The sequence below is a fragment of the Carcharhinus amblyrhynchos genome, chromosome 21, assembly GCF_965287045.1.
Source record: "Carcharhinus amblyrhynchos chromosome 21, sCarAmb.v2.hapA, whole genome shotgun sequence".
In the NCBI taxonomy this organism is placed as follows: domain Eukaryota; kingdom Metazoa; phylum Chordata; class Chondrichthyes; order Carcharhiniformes; family Carcharhinidae; genus Carcharhinus; species Carcharhinus amblyrhynchos.
Genome location: NC_137344.1, coordinates 3,789,216 through 3,805,268, shown reverse-complemented (window position 1 = coordinate 3,805,268; position 16,053 = coordinate 3,789,216). Strand labels below are relative to the sequence as shown.

At 45.2% G+C, this 16,053-nt stretch overlaps 1 protein-coding gene across 7 annotated transcripts in view; it reads right to left on the bottom strand.

Moving 5' to 3' along the window:
- Positions 1-16,053, bottom strand: part of stxbp4 (syntaxin binding protein 4) — a 184,824-nt gene that overhangs the window by 80,060 nt on the left and 88,711 nt on the right. For all 7 annotated transcript variants that reach the window (XM_080209276.1, XM_080209277.1, XM_080209278.1 and 4 more), the window contains 2 exons: positions 7,533-7,651; positions 817-906 (listed from right to left, as the gene is read on the bottom strand). In XM_080209276.1, coding sequence (XP_080065402.1) covers positions 817-906; positions 7,533-7,651 — 209 coding nt within the window. The remainder of the gene's footprint in view (positions 1-816; positions 907-7,532; positions 7,652-16,053) is intronic.

Genomic DNA, 16,053 nt, shown 5'->3' with positions numbered 1-16,053 from the left:
CCTCATTGTCCCAGGTGCTTTTGGAAATAGCCAGGCTCACAGCCCAGAACTCCGTTTAGAAGTGAATTCATACCATCAGGGCCTCTGGTTCAAAGGGCAGAATTTCACTGGGATCACCATTTAATGTGAAGACTTTACCATTCAGGAAAGAAGAGTTCATATTCTCTGTAATAATGGAGAGGGTTAATGAGGGTTAATGTCGTGTATGACGCTGGGCCCGTGAACTTCCAAAAGGTGCTCGATCATGTACCACATTCGAGATTTGTTGGCACAAACTCTGAAGAATAAAGGAAGCTTGAATCCCCAGGTTTAAGGGAAGGGGCTGGAGATTTAGAGCGAATCCAATCGATCCACATCAACGGGCCATATTTTAAAACAAAAACAAGGTGATTAAAATGATCCACAAGGGGCAACACAGTGGCACAGTGGTCAGCACTGTTGCCTAACAGCACCGGGCATCTGGGTTCGATTCCCGCCTTGGGTCACTGTCTGTGTGGATTTTGCACATTCTCCCCATGTCTGCGTGGATTGCGTCCGGTTTCCTCCCACAGTCCAAAGACGTGCGTGTTAGGTGGATTGACCATGCTAAATTGTCCCTTAGTGTCAGGGGGATTAACTCGGGTAAGGTAAATATGTGGGGGTTGGGCCTGGGTGAGGTTTTCGTCAATGCAGACCAGAGGGGCCAAATGGCCTCCTTCTGCATTGTAGGATTTTATGAATTCCTGATTCGTGACTTTTTAAACGAGCTGGGGGAGTCTTGTTCTCTCTTGTGACAGAGCCTGATCACTATTCCAAGATGCAGTAAACTTCTCCCACCTTGGCTTTCTTCAACTCTCTTAATGCTTCATTTCTCTCCTGGGTGATTCTTTCCAAATCTTCCTTATCCACGGAACTGGACGATGCAATCTGAAAAATTCAGGAGGTATTCAGTCTCAACAGCTGGGAGCTTTTCACAAGACAAACTGCAAGTTTATTTAATGTTTAGCTCTGTTGATGAAAGGAGAATTTCACAGTAACTTCATTGCAATGTCAATGTAAGCCTGACTTGTGACTAATAAATAAACTTTATTTTGGAAGCAGCAAGGACAGGAAAGCTGGATAACTGGTTTTTAGTTCTGCTAATTGGCTCTGCTTGCTGTAAGTGTGCCTTTTTTATTCATTTGTGGGCATTTATTGCCCATCCCTAGTTGCCCGAGGGAAGTTGAGAATCAACCACATTGCTGTGGCTCTGGAACCACAAGTAGGCCAGGCCGGGTAACCATGACAGATTTCCTTCCCTAGACGACATTAGTGAACCAGATGGGTTTTTCCGACAATCGACAATGGTTTCATGGTCGTCAGTAGATTCCAGATATTTTTTATTGAATTCAAATTCCAACATCTGTCACGGTGAATTTCAAACCCGGGTTTCCAGACCATCAGCTGAGTTTCTGGATTAATAGTCTAGTGATAATACCATGAGGCCATCACCTCCCTGATGGTACTGTGGCAGCTCAGACTAATGTGGGGCAAACAGCTGGTATTGTGTTACCGACTGTGTGCAGAGATATCCCGGTGGCTGGTGTGAGAAATGGAAAGGTTCCTTTGCACATTTGGAGCATCTATTCCAGGTTTTGTTAAAGTTCACATTGAGCCGAGTTCAGGGAGGTGACTGGCTAGCGGATTGGTCAAAGTACTTGATATGTGATTGGTTACAGAACAACATGGTAGGAGCTTTAGTTCACATTCTGAAATAACTTACGGCTGGTGTCCAATCGAGGGGCTCGGGGTGGTTTATATATAGAATAACAGATACCTGGGAGTGAGTCACAGACTGGAATCTAATCGAGGGGTTCGGGGTGGTTTATATATAGAATAACAGATACCTGGGAGTGAGTTACAGACTGGAATCTAATCGAGGGGTTCGGGTGGTTTACATATAGAATAACAGATACCCGGGAGTGAGTTACAGACTGGAATCTAATCGAGGGCTTCGGGGTGATTTATATATAGAATAACAGACATCCGGGAATGAGTTACAGGCTGGAATCTAATCGAGGGGTTTGGGGTAGTTTATATATAGAATAACAGATACCAGGGAGTGAGATACAGACTGGAATCTAATCGAGGGGTTCGAGGTGGTTTATATATAGAAAAACAGATACCCGGGAGTGAGTTACAGTCTGGAATCTAATCGAGGGGCTCGGGGTGGTTTATATATAGAATAACAGATACCCGGGAGTGAGTTACAGACTGGAATCTAATCGAGGGGTTCGGGGTGGTTTATATATAGAATAACAGATACCCGGGAGTGAGTTACAGACTGGAATCTAATCGAGGGGTTCGGGGCAGTTTATATATAGAATAACAGATACCCGGGAGTGAGTTACAGACTGGAATCTAATCGAGGGGTTCGGGGTGGTTTATATATAGAATAACAGATACCCGGGAGTGAGTTACAGACTGGAATCTAATCGAAGGATTCGGGGCAGTTTATATATAGAATAACAGATATGCAGGAGTGCAGCAGAAGGAGCAGAAAAATCAGTAACTGGTATTACTAGAAACTGTGAATTTTAGCAGTATTGTGAAGTTTACTAGCAGTGCCAAAACCTACTGAGAGGTGTAGGTTTTATTAATTATACATTAATTAGTAATTATTAATGAATTAACACATACTGGAATTGGCAGAGCAGGCGATGCAGGATGTGAGTGCTTCTGGTTACTGATGTGATCCAGGGCAAACACATCTGCAGTCAGAGTTTGTGGCTGCGGAGATTTGAGCTCTGAGTTACTGAGCTGGAGAGAGACCACACTACAGGCACTGTGGCACCCCAGAGATGGGCAAGGTCGCCTGGATACTTTATTCCAGGAGGCAGCCGCATCCTTTAGGATAGGGTCTTCTGATTTGGTCAGTGATCAGGAACAGGAGGGTCTGACTGCCAGTAAGGCAGGTAAGACGACATATGGGGCAGGAGTGCAGGAGCTTTGGCCCTTGCAATTGTCTAGCAGGTTTGATGTTTTGTTAGCTTATTTGCAATGAGAGTGGGAGCTGCAGGGTGGATGAGCTAACTGGTCATTGTGCTGTAGTACAGGAAGAGCTACAAGGAATGTAGTGGCAGTAGGGTCAGAGGGGCATGGTTCACTGTATCAGAGTGTGTGTCCGCTTCACTGAATTGCCTGCCCAGTGCCAGAGTTTGGGATTTTTTTTATTCATTGGACACGGGCATCACTGGCTGGCCAGCATTTATTGCCCATCTGTAATTGCCCTTGGAGGGCTGTTGAGAGTCAACCACGTTACGTTGCTGTGACTCTGGAGTCACATGTTGGTCAGAACGGATAAGGATGGCAGATTTCCTTCCCTACGGGACATTAGTGAATCAGATAGGTTTTATTGAAATTTCTCCTCACCTCAGTCCGAAAACGTTGACCCCTTATCCTCAAACTATGACCCCTAGTTCTGGGTTCCCCCACCATGGGGAACATTCTTTCTGAATCTACCCTGTTTATAAGTTTCTATGAGATCCCCTTTACTCTTTTAAACTCCAGTGAATATAATCCTAACTGACTTAGTGTCTCCTCATATGTCAGACCTGCCATCCCAGGAATCAGCCTGATAAATCTCTGCTGTACTCTCTCTACAGCAAGGACATCCTTCCTCAGATAAGGACACCAAAATTGCACACAATATTCCAAATGTGGCCTCACCAACAGCCTACACAATAGGAGCAAAACATCCTTATCCCTATACAGAAATTCTCTTGCTATGAAGGCCAACAGACCATTTGCCTTCTTTACTGCCTGCTGTACCTGCGCGCTTACTTTCAGCGAGCGATGCACGAGGACGCCAACGTCTCACTGAATATCCACCGCTCTCAATTTATGTTAATTAAAGTAATAATCTGTCTTCCTATTATTGCTATCAAAGTGGATAACCTTACATTTATCCACATTATACTACATCTGCCATGCAGATGCCCATACTCAGCCTGTCCAAATCATGCTGAAGCATCTCTGCATCCTTCTCACAGTTCACGCTCCCACCCAACTTTGTAACATCTGCAAATTTGGAAATAATACATTCATTTCCCTCTTTGTTAAATCATTAATGTATAATGAGGGCAGTTGGGGTCCCAGCACAGATCCCTGTGGTACCCCACTAGTCACTGACTGCCAATCAGAAAAAGACCCATTTATGCCAACTCTTTGCTTCCTTACTGCTTACCAGCTTTCTAAACATCTCAAGAAATAACCTGCAATCTTTTGTGCTTTAACTTTATATAGTAGTCTGTTATGTGAGACCTTGTTGAAAGCCTTCTGAAAGTTTAAATAAAGTACATCCTCTGGTTCTCCTTCGTCAACTCTACTAGTTACATCCTCGAAGGATCACCTGATGAAGGGGCAGCGCTCTGAAAGCTCGTGTTACCAAATAAACCTGTTGGACTTTAACCTGGTGTTGTGAGACTACTTACTGTGCCATCCTATTCATGTATTCGTCTAGTTGTCCCTTAAATGCTGCTATCGTAACTGCTCCCACCACCTCCCCGGGCAGCTCACCAATACAGATGCAGTGGCAAATATTTAAGGGGATATTTCGGAATGCACAGAATAGATACATTGCAATCAGCAATTAACTAGAAAGGTTAGAGATTGTATCCAACTTAAAGAAAAAGCAAAGTCAGGACAGATGATTGGACAGAATTCAAGGAATAACAAAGGATGACTAAAAGATTAATAAGTAGGGAAAATTAGAATGGGAGAGAAGAAAGCTAGTCAGAAATATAAAAACAGAGTGAGAGTTTCTATCAATACTTCAAAACGAAATGAGTGAACAAAGTGAGTGTCAGTCCTATAGACAGTGAGTCTGGAGAACTGATCATGGAAAAGAAGGAAATGGCAGATGAATTGACCAGGCATTTTACATCAGTCTTCACTGGGAGAGATTACAGCTAACACCCCAGAAGCAGTACCTACAACAAGAAGTCTCACAACGCCAGGTTAAAGTCCAAAGGTTGGACTGGTGTTGTGAGACTTCTTACTTTGCTTATCCCAGTCCAACTCCGGCATCTCCACATCAGCAGTACCTATAAACCAGGAAACTGATAGGAGGGAGAATCTTCGGAAAACTACAATCACCAGAGAAGTGGCACTGAGTAAATCATTGGGGCTGTGGGCTGACAAGTGCCCGGGTCCCAATGGCCTTCATCCCAACATCTTCAAGAAGTGGCTAGTGAGATAGTTGATGCATTGGTTTAAATGTTCACTGGATTCAGGGAAGATCCCATTAGCTTGGAAGATAGCAAATGTAACTCCATTGTTCAAAAAGGAAGGGAGACAGAAAACAGGGCAGTAAGCTTAACATCTGCTGTTGGAAAATAAATGCCTTTATTAAATAAGTTATAGCAGAGCACTTGGATAAGTTCAAGGTGATCAGGCAGTTTGATGAAAGGGAAATCATGTTTAGTCAACTTAGAATCATCGAACCCGTACAGTGCAGAAGGAGGCCATTCAGCCCATTGAGGCTGTGCCGACCACAATCCCACCCAGGTCCTATCCCCGTAGCCTTACTTGTTTACCCTATCAATTCCCTTACACTAAGGGGTAACCTAGCATGGCCAATCCACCTAACCCGCACACCTTCGGACTGTAAGAGGAAACTGGAGCATGTGGAGGAAACCCACGCAGACAAGGGGAGAACATGCAAACTTCTCACAGTGACTCAGGCCAGGAATTGAACCCGGGTCCCCCAGTGCTGTGAGGCAGCAGTGCTAACCACTGTGCCACCATCTCACCCGACTTATTGGACGTATTTGAGAAATAATCTATGCCACGGATGAAAGGGAACTGGTGGATATACTGTACTTGGATTTCCAGAAGGCATTTGATAAAGTGTCACATCAAAAGTTATTGTGTAAAATAAAAGTTCATGGTATAGGGGGTATTGGCGTGGATTTAAGATTGGCTAGCTAACAGAAAAGATCATAGAGTCCCACAGTGCAGAAAGAGGCCTTTCGGCTCATTGAGCCTGCACTGACAACAATCCCACCCAACCCCTATCCCGTAACCCCATGTATTTACCCTGCTAATCTCCCTCACACTAAAGGACAATTTAGCATGGCCAATCCACTGAAACTGCACATATTTGGAGTGTGGGAATTGGAGCACCTGAAGGAAACCCACGCAGACACAGAGAGAATGTGCAAACGCCACACAGACAGTGACCTGAGGGCTGGAATTGAACAGTGCTAATCATTATGCCACCCTACAATTAACAGCACAAGATGTAACGAGTGGTGCGCTACACGATCGGTGCTGGGATCTCAACTGTTTACAGTTTATATAAATGACCTGGATGAAGCGATGGTTGTCAAATTTGCTGGTGACATAGATATGTAGGAGGGCAAATTGTAAAGAGGGCACGAGGCTACAAAAAGATAGGTATGGTTAAGTGAGTGCGTAAAGATTGGCAAATGGAGTATAATGTGGGAAAATGTGAAATTGTCCATTTTGGCAGGAAGAATAAAAAGAAGCAGATTGGCTGGGATTCTCTGATCTCCGGCACACCCTGCTACTGCTGCCAGCCAGAACAGAGAATTCAGCCTTAGCCAAATCTCCATTCACAGCAACAGGACCGGAGAATCCCATCCGCGGATGAAGTTGGAGAATCCCAGCCATTATCTAAACGGTGAGAGGTTGCAGAGCTCCGAGATGCAGAGGGATCTGGTGCATGGGTCATATGCAGTACAGCAAGTAATTAGGACAGTGAGTAGAACATTATCATTTATTGTGAGTGGAATTGATGGTAGAAGTAGGGAGTTCATACTTGTTTTACAGGACATGAGTGAGACCACATCTGGAGTACCCTGTAGTGTTTGTCATCTTATTTAAGGAAGGATGTAAATATGTTGGAAGCAGTTCTGAGAAGGTTTACCAGACTAATACCTGGATTGGGTGCATTGTCTTATGGGGAAAGGCTGGACAGACTAGGTTTATATCAGCTGGAGTTTAGAAGAGTAACAGGCAACTTGATCGAAACCTTGAAGATCCTGAGAAGTTTTGACAGGGCGGCTGTGGAGAGGATGTTTCGTCTTGTGGGTGAATCTAGAATTAGGGGTCACGGTTTAAAAATAAGGGGTTACTGATTTAAAACAATGATGAGGTGGCCTTTTCTTCTCTCAGAGTCTTTGGAACTCCCTTCCTGAAAAGCAGAGTCTTTGGATATGTTTAAGACAGAAATAGATAGATTCTTGATAAGTATGGGTGTAATAGGTTATTGGCAGTTGGGGGATGCAGATTGGAAATTACTATCAGATCTGGCATGGTCTCATTGAATAGTAGGGTAGGCTTGAAGGGCTGAATGGCCTACTCCTGCTCCTTGCTCATGTGTTTGTGCGAGTTATAGGCTGCAATCTAATCGATGATTTTGAGGAGTTTACTTACAGGGTCACAGAGGCGTGGGAGTGAGCTGGTTGCTAGTTTCCTCCACTTTGGAAATGACATTGGAAATTAGACAAAGGTGTGGCGTAGGCGTGTGCAGCAGGTGCAAACCTCACCTGAGTAGCTCGTGTTGTCTCACAGAGATTAGCCATTTCATTGGAACCCAAGATCACCGCTCCTGCTCCTGACTCACCGAGCTGGAATCGAAACAAGTCTCTGGCAGCCTGTACAAAGTCTGGGGTGGAGGGTTGAGGGGGTGAAAAGATAACGTGTGAGCAGAGGTTAGTGAACAGCAGACAAATCTGACTGAACCTCGCTGGGAAAATGATGATGTGTTAATGACGCATACGGTTTTCAATGTGCCAGTGAGCCACCTGGTCTGGGGATTAGACATACACTGTCAGGTGTGATTCTGCTGGATTTACACATTGATTATCCATTAAATTCACCACAGTAAATTAAACTTTATAATTAACAGTGTAAGTACCTTTTGAACACTAGCACAATGCCAAATATTCTCTCTGACTGAGAAAGGAAACCATTTAAGTAGCTGCATTTGATTCCTTCCGGTAGTGAATTGTTAGTGATTTTAAAGATGACAAATCTTTTATTTCTTTCCTTACTTTTTCTTTCTGCTGCTTTTCTCTCTTTTTTAACCATTCACTCGTTCCTTCTCTTTCTGACTTTAATTCATTTCACTTCCTTCTCCAGTATTCTCTAGAAAGAATTCTGTCCGGTTGTATCACAGTTTGGTACGGCTCCTACTCTCTTCAAGACCGCACGGATCTACAAAGGTTCATGAATGAAGCCCAATCCATCACGCAAATCAGCCTCCCATCCATTAACTCTGTCTACGCTTCCTGCTGCCTCGTCAAAGCAGCCAGCATAAATAAGGACCCCACACACCCTGGACATTCTCTCTTTCACCTTCTTCCGTTGGGAAAAAGATACAAAAGTCTGAGGTCACGTACCAACTGACTCAAGAACAGCTTCTTCCCTGCTGCTGTCAGACTTTTAAATGGACTTACCTTGCATTAAGCTGATCTTTGTCTACACCCTAGCTATGACTGTAACACTACATTCTGCACCCTCTCCTTTCCTTCTCTATGAATGGTATGCTTTGTTTGTATAGCCACAAGAAACAATATTTTTCACAGTATGATAATACATGTGACAGTAATAAATCAAATCAATATCTGCTGGTTAAATCTCATTGTGTTGTTTTCTGGAGTCCCTGATGCCTTGGCTGTGCCATTTGCCGCCTTCAGTTCACACTCCCAGCCTGTTACTGCACAAAAACAAAGATGCGGGAAAAGTCCAAGTAGTGGCGTATGTCTTGAACTGCCACTCCAGTAAGAACTGGGCCATTATTTCTGCCTTACTTTCTCTTCTCCTCTGAAGTTGGAGGTTCCACAGTGGGTGGTTTGTCCTGAAGTTCACCTCTGTAGCCGCTCTTTAGATGTGCACCTTGATCACAAACAGCAATTAAAAGTGTGTGGACAAGTGCAGAAGTGCAGCGTTTCACTGCTTATCCCAACCATTCCGACATTAGTGTCCAATCGGATATTGATTGGGGAAAAAAGCAAATTGCTGCGGATGCTGGAATCTGAAACCAAAGTAGAAGATGCTGGAAGATCTCAGCAGGCCTGCTCTGTCATAGGGTCGCCCGGACTCGAAATATCAGCTCTTTTCTCTCCTTACAGATGCTGCCAGATTTGCTGAGATTTTCCAGCATTTTTTCTTTTGGATATTGATACATAGAAACATACATAGAAAATAGGAGGAGGCCATTCAGCCCTTCGAGTTTGGTCCACAATTCATTTTGATCATGACTGATCATCAAATTCAATATCCTGATCCCCCCTTCCCCTCCATATCCCTCGATCCTTTTAGACCCAAGAGCTATATTTTATTTGATTTGATTTATTATTGTCACATGTATTAACATACAGTGAAAAGTATTGTTTCTTGCGTGCTATACAGACAAAGCATACTGTTCATAGAGAAGGAAACTAGAGAGTGTAGAATGTAGTGTTACAGTTATAGCTAGGGGGTAGAGAACAATCAACTTAATTCAAGATAAGTCCACTCAAAAGTCAGACAGCAGCAGGGAAGAATATTCTTCAGTCGGTTGGTACATGAACTCAGACTTTTTCCCGAAGGAAGAAGGTGGAAGAGAGAATGTCCGGAGTGTGAGGGGTCCATAATTATACTGGCTGCTTTGCCAAGGCAGAGGGAAGTGTAGACAGAATCAATGGATGGAAGGCTGGTTTGTGTGATGGATTGGGCTACATTCATAACCTTTTGTAGTTCCTTGCGGTCTTGGGCAGAGCAGGAGCCCATACCGAGCTGTGATAAACCTGAAAGAATGCTTTTTATAGTGCATCTATAAAAGTTGGTGACAGTCATATTTGACATGCCAAATTTCCTTAGTCTTCTGAGAAAGTCGAGGCATTGGTGGGCTTTCTTAACTATAGTGTCGGTATGGGGAGACCAGGACAGGTTGTTAGTAATTTGGACACCTAAAAACTTGAAGCTCTTGACCCATTCTACTTTGACCCCATTGATGCAGACAGGGCCATGTTCTTCTTTACGCTTCCTGATGTCGATGACAATCTCCTCCGTTTTGTTGATATTCAGGGAGAGATTATTGCTGCTGCACCAGTTCACCAGATTCTCTATCTCATTTCTGTACTCTGTCTTGTCATTGTTTGAGGTCCGACCCACTACAGTGGTGTCGTCAGCAAACTTGAAAATCGAATTGGAGGGGAATTTGGCCACACAGGAGTATCGGATTCCTTAGAGTCACAGAGTCATAGAGATTTACACCATGGAAACAGGCCCTTCAGCCCAACTTGTCCATGTTGCCCTTTCTTTTTTAAACCCCTAAACTTATCCCAATTGCCTGCATTTAGCCCATATCCCTCTATACCCATTTTACCCATGTAACTATCTAAAAGCTTTTTAAATCAAAAATTGTAGCCGCCTGTACTACTACCTTTGGCAGCTTGTTCCAGACACTCACCATCCTCTGTGTGAAAAAATTGCCCCTCTGCACACTTTTGTATCTTTCCCCTCTCACCTTAAACCTACGCCCTCTAGTTTTAGACTCCCCTACCTTCGGGAAAAGATATTGACTATCTAGCTGATCTGTGCCCCTCATTATTTTATAGACCTCTACAAGATCAGCCTCCTACGCTCCAGAGAAAAAAGTCCCAGTCTATCCAGGCTCTCCTTATAATTCAAACAATCAAGTCCCCGTGGTATCCCAGTAAATCTTTTCCGCACTTTTTCTAGTTTAATAATATCCTTTCTATGATAGGGTGATCAGAACTGCACACAGTATTCCAAGTGTGGCCTCACCAATGTCTTGTACAACTTCAACAAGACGTCCCAACTCCTGTATTCAATGTTTTGACTGATGAAACCAAGCATGCTGAATGCCTTCTTCACCACTCTGTCCACCTGTGACTCCACTTTCAAGGAGCTATGAACATCTACCTCTAGATGTCTTGGATCTGTAACTCTCCCCAACGGCCTACCATTAACTGAGTAAGTCCTGCCCTGGTTCAATCTACCAAAATGCATCATCTCACGTTCGTTTAAATTAAACTCTATCTGCCATTCGTCAGCCCACTGGCCCAATTGATCAAGATCCCATTGCAATTGGAGATAACTTTCTTCACTGTCCACTCTGCTACCAATCTTGATGTCATTTGCAAACTTACTAACCACGTCTCCTATATTTTCATCCAAAACAACCCTGTACAACCACTCTCTGGCTTCTATCAAGAAGCCAATTTTCTATCCATTGAGGTATCTCACCTTGGATCCCGTGAGATTTAACCTTACACAACAACCTACTATGTGGCACCTTGTCCAGTACCTGGAGCCAGGGACATGTCAGATGATTGCAGCAAATCACTACTGCCCTGGCCGAGATTAGTTTTTAATCGTTATAGGCCTGAGTCTCCCTTTATAATGAGAAAGGGTGTTTGGCAGCTCATTGATATTGTAGAAGATTGATGTTCTGCCATTGAGGTTAATCTGTAGGCAAAAGCCCTGACACATCTTGTTTGAATCTTATAAGCAAAGCCAAAAATAAAAGTTGATACAAGATGAACGTCGTATGAACCTCAGAAAAAAAGTAAATTAATCCAGATGTAAGCATTTCATAAAATTCTACAGCAGAGACCATGGGCCTGATTTTACCATTTTGATTCTAAGTGCCGAATCTGGGCGTCGTACAGATACGACCTTGAAATCTGCTTTACAGCGCGCCCATACACTCTCAGCCGGCTCCAGTCCGATCCGTGCTGTGGGCGAGGCTTAGCGCTGCCGGAACGATCGGAGCTCTGAACTGTGCAAAACCCGGATCGAAAAAAAGTTGAAAAAGCGCGCCCGGGTCGGGAAAGAGAAAAAAAGCAGAAAGCAGAGGGAGCGGCTCTCTGACACAGGTCATCCTCCGGGATTGGGGGGGGAGGAGGCTGGTCACAGCATCCTCTCGGGCAGGGGTGGTCAGATATGTCTCTGGGGGGAGGAGGGGTGAGAGGACTGATCGTTGTCTGGTGGTAGGGGGAGGCGGATGGATTTTGTTGGGGGGCGAGAGGGGTGGGGTGCAGGGGTGTCCACTGCCACTCTGCACGTCCACTCCGGGCGGAGGGATTCATTCCTCTGGTGGGGAGGAAGGATCACCCCCAGAGTGGCAGCGGACACCCCTGCCCCACCCCACTCTCCCCCCAGAGTGGCAGCGGACACCCCTGCCCCACCCCACTCTCCCCCCAGAGTGGCAGCGGACCTCCCTGCCCTCTCCACCAGAGATCCATCCGCCTCCCCACCCATCAGTGAGCGATTGGGCCTCCCCCCACCACCAGACAACGATCAGCCCTCTCGCTCTCCCCCCCTTCCCCGAGGTACATCTGACCTGCCTCTTCCTCCTCCTGCTTCCCCCCTCCCCAGAGGATGCTCTGATCCGCCTCCCTCCTCCCCTATTCCCCCCACCCACCCACCCAGAGGATGATCTGGGTCAAACAGGCTCTGAAGCTGCTTCAGAAGTTCCCCTGCAAAATAAAAATCGGCTTCGGATTTCTAATTTGCAGGTTGTTTACAGCGCGGATTCGGAACGGACCAGAAGAAGGTGAAGTGGGATTTGCTGGGAGAGTTGGGCGCGCAGTTCATTAAATCAGACTGGATCCGCGCCCGAATCAGGCGTCAGTAAAGTAGCGATTTGCTTGGACTCGGGTGCAGATTGCACCGAATTTACGTGATTTTGTGCCTTTTTTTGGTAAAATCAGGCCCCATGTGGCCCATCATGTCAATGCTAGCTCTATGAAGGACTTGTCCACTCACTCCCCTGCTCTTTTCCATAGCCTTGCAATTCCTTCAAATATTTATCCCAAACCCTTCTGAAAGTTTCTACTGAAACTGTTTCCAACTGCATAAATAAAAAACTCACTAATATATATCGGTTGGAACTCTGGCCATTCATGCTCGCAGGGTCCTCCAGTCCCGATGACAGAGTAACTCCTGCCACGGGTTTCCGGCAGTGTGGCGTGGATTTCCAGCAGCGGAACTGGAAGTCCCAGCCAACGGCACTGCCTCCCACCGCTCCAAAACATGTCGTCTTGAAGTACTGGAGGGGGTGGTGTGCTTTCCAGGAATGGTAATACCCATAGTCGTCAGTAGTTGTGAGCAATTTTGGGCACTGTACCTAAGGAAGGATGTGCTGGCTTTGGAGAGATTCCAGAGGAGGTTCACGAGAGTGATCCAGGGAATGAAAGGCTTGATGTATGAAGAATGGTTGAGGACTCTGGGTCTGTACTGGATGGAGTTTAGAAGGATGAGGGGGGATCTCATTGAAACTTACGGATTACTGAAAGGCCTGGAAAGAGTGAATGTGGTGAAGATGTTTCCATTAGTGGGTAAGACTAGGATTCAAAGGCACATCCTCAAAGTGAAGAGATGACCTCTTAGAACTGAGAATTTCTTCAGCCAGAGGGTGGTGAATTCATTGCTACAGAAGGCTGTGGAGGTCGGGTCAGTGAGTGTATTTAAAACAGATGGATAGGTTCTTGATTGGTAAGGGGATTGAAGGCTCCAGGGAAAAGTTGGGAGAATGGGGATTGAGAAACATATCAGCCATGATCAAATGGCATAGCAGACTCGATAGGCCGAATGGCCTAATTCTGCTCTTAAATCATATGCTCCTAAGGAGACAATATAGGGTATCTGAATGGTATACACATCCCTGGCTTGTGTTCAATAGGGTACTCGTAAGCCGCCGGTATAAATGCCTATGGTTCTATTCCAGTGACACAATTGGGGGAATTGCTTCACCTTCTTTAAAAAGCTCAGTTATAACAATATAGACAGATTGCAGAAATTCTTTAATACTGTAAATTTTGGCTAGGCTGTCCTTTTCAATTTGACAATACCCTGTTCCTGTGTTGCTTGGGCTCCCTGTACACCCACTGTATAACCTGGGAGAGACACCTCATCGTCCTGGAAGGTGCACTTCTCACTTTTCAGACTTACTCTTGCTTCTTGAAATCTCTTCAAGACTTTGTCCAGATTGGCTAAATACTCTTCCTCAGTGGATTTTGTGATCAAAACATCATCTAGGTAAACAACAACTTTGGGTAAATGCTGTATGTTGAAAAATGGCACAAGCTGACGAGACCCCAAATAGTAGATGAATGTGGTAACATAACTCCTTGCTCGTGTTGATGGCGGCGTATTCTCTTGATGTGTCATCCAGTTCTATTATTGTTTAGTGTGGCTCAGGTCCAGCTTGGTATATTTTAGACCTCCAGCCAACTCTGCGTACAGACCCTCTATGTTGGGTTGGGGAACCTATCCAGTTTTGCAGCCTGGTTCAGTGTAGTCTCCGTATATACAGACAGTCATAAGAACATAAGAACATAAGAAATAGGAGCAGGAGTAGGCCATCCAGCCCTTCGAGCCTGCCCCGCCATTCAATAAGATCATGGCTGATCTGTCGCTGCTCAGTTCCACTTTCCCGCCCTCTCCCCATAACCCTTAATCCCCTCTCCTATCAAAAACCCATCAATCAGTCCTGTCTGGTTTGACTACTGCTACAGTGGGTGCTGCCCAATCTGAGAATTGATGTCCAAGTCTTCTCAGATATGTTTCAACCTTTTCAAGTAATGAGTAGGACACAGGTCTAGCCTGTTTAATTTGATCTCCTGGAGCCAGTCACTCCCCATCAAACTCGGTCCTTGGCCTGAAGCCACAATCACCAGTTGCTGAACAGACAGCTGTCTGTAGCTTACAGGAGTCATGGCCATTCCTACGATTCCAATAGCTTCACCGTATATGTAGTGAGTTTGGCTGTGGTGTTCTTTACCTTCTTGGAGATACTGGCATGGTTGCTCTCCAACAATTAAGGCTGAGGCCCACTTCAGTGGACGGCCATTCACCAATAACAGTGGCATAATTGGGGCTATTCTGCCCACCTTAATGTTGCTCATTGACAAAATGCTTGGTTCATTGTAGATGATTCTCCGCATTATGTACTGCAGCTGGATTGTTTACCTTGCTGAGAATCATAGAAACCCTACAGCACAGAAGGTGGCCCATCGAGCCCGCACTGACAACAATCCTACCCAGGCTCCTATCCCTGTAACCCTATGTATTTACCCTAGCTAATCCTCCTGACACTGAGGGGCAATTTAGCATGGCCAACTTGCACGTCTTTGGAGTGTGGGAGGAAACCAGGGCACCTGGAAGAAACCCATGCAAACACCAGAAGAATGTGCAAACTCCACACAGATAGTGACCTGAGGCTGGAATTGTACCCAGGTCCCTGGCACTGAAGCAGCAGTGCTAACTGTGCCATCTCATCTCTATCCACCCCCACTATTCCAATAACCTGGAAAAATATTGTAAATACTCCGCATACTGTACCCAGTTTTCTGAACTTGCATCAAATGGCTCTGACTTGCCAAAGATAGGCATGTTGCTGATTTCCTCTTGGACCTGTGTGGACTTATGCTGGGCTGTTTCAGGATCAAAACAAATAGTGGAGCAGGCATGGAGGGCCGAATGGCCTACTCCTACTCCTATTTTCTGTGTTTCAAATGAGTGTACAGGGTGCTTCAATGTGCCCTCCATTGGGCGATAGGATGACATGACCCTCCACACACTTGCCCCTTAAAGGAACCTTGCTATTTACACTGGTCACCCTATTATTTTCTCCTCAGGCTTATTCCAACACTGATGCTTTAAGCTTCCAATTCTGTTGCTTAATGGAATGGATTTACAGGGAGAGACTTGCCCTGTGATGTGTCTTTGATGTACAATAATAAACATTCTCTCCCCCCACTTCACCCTGTTCACTTGCCAGCTGGGCTCTGCAGCAGTAGACCCCATGCCAAGGTGATCTCGTTCAGAAGGATGGCTTGTGTTGCAGTGTGAAGTCACAGGCTTTCACTCACAACCCTGTGATGTGTGTTTTCCACAGCTCATTAGAAATAATCGGCCTCCCATTATTATTGTTTCAATTGCATTAGCGTGCGGAGGATGTGAACTTTTAAGATTGTATCAGTCATCATTGTGTATTTTTCGTTCTGTGGCTGGCAGCCAGGCAGGGGCAGAGAGAGGAGGATCGGAGACTCC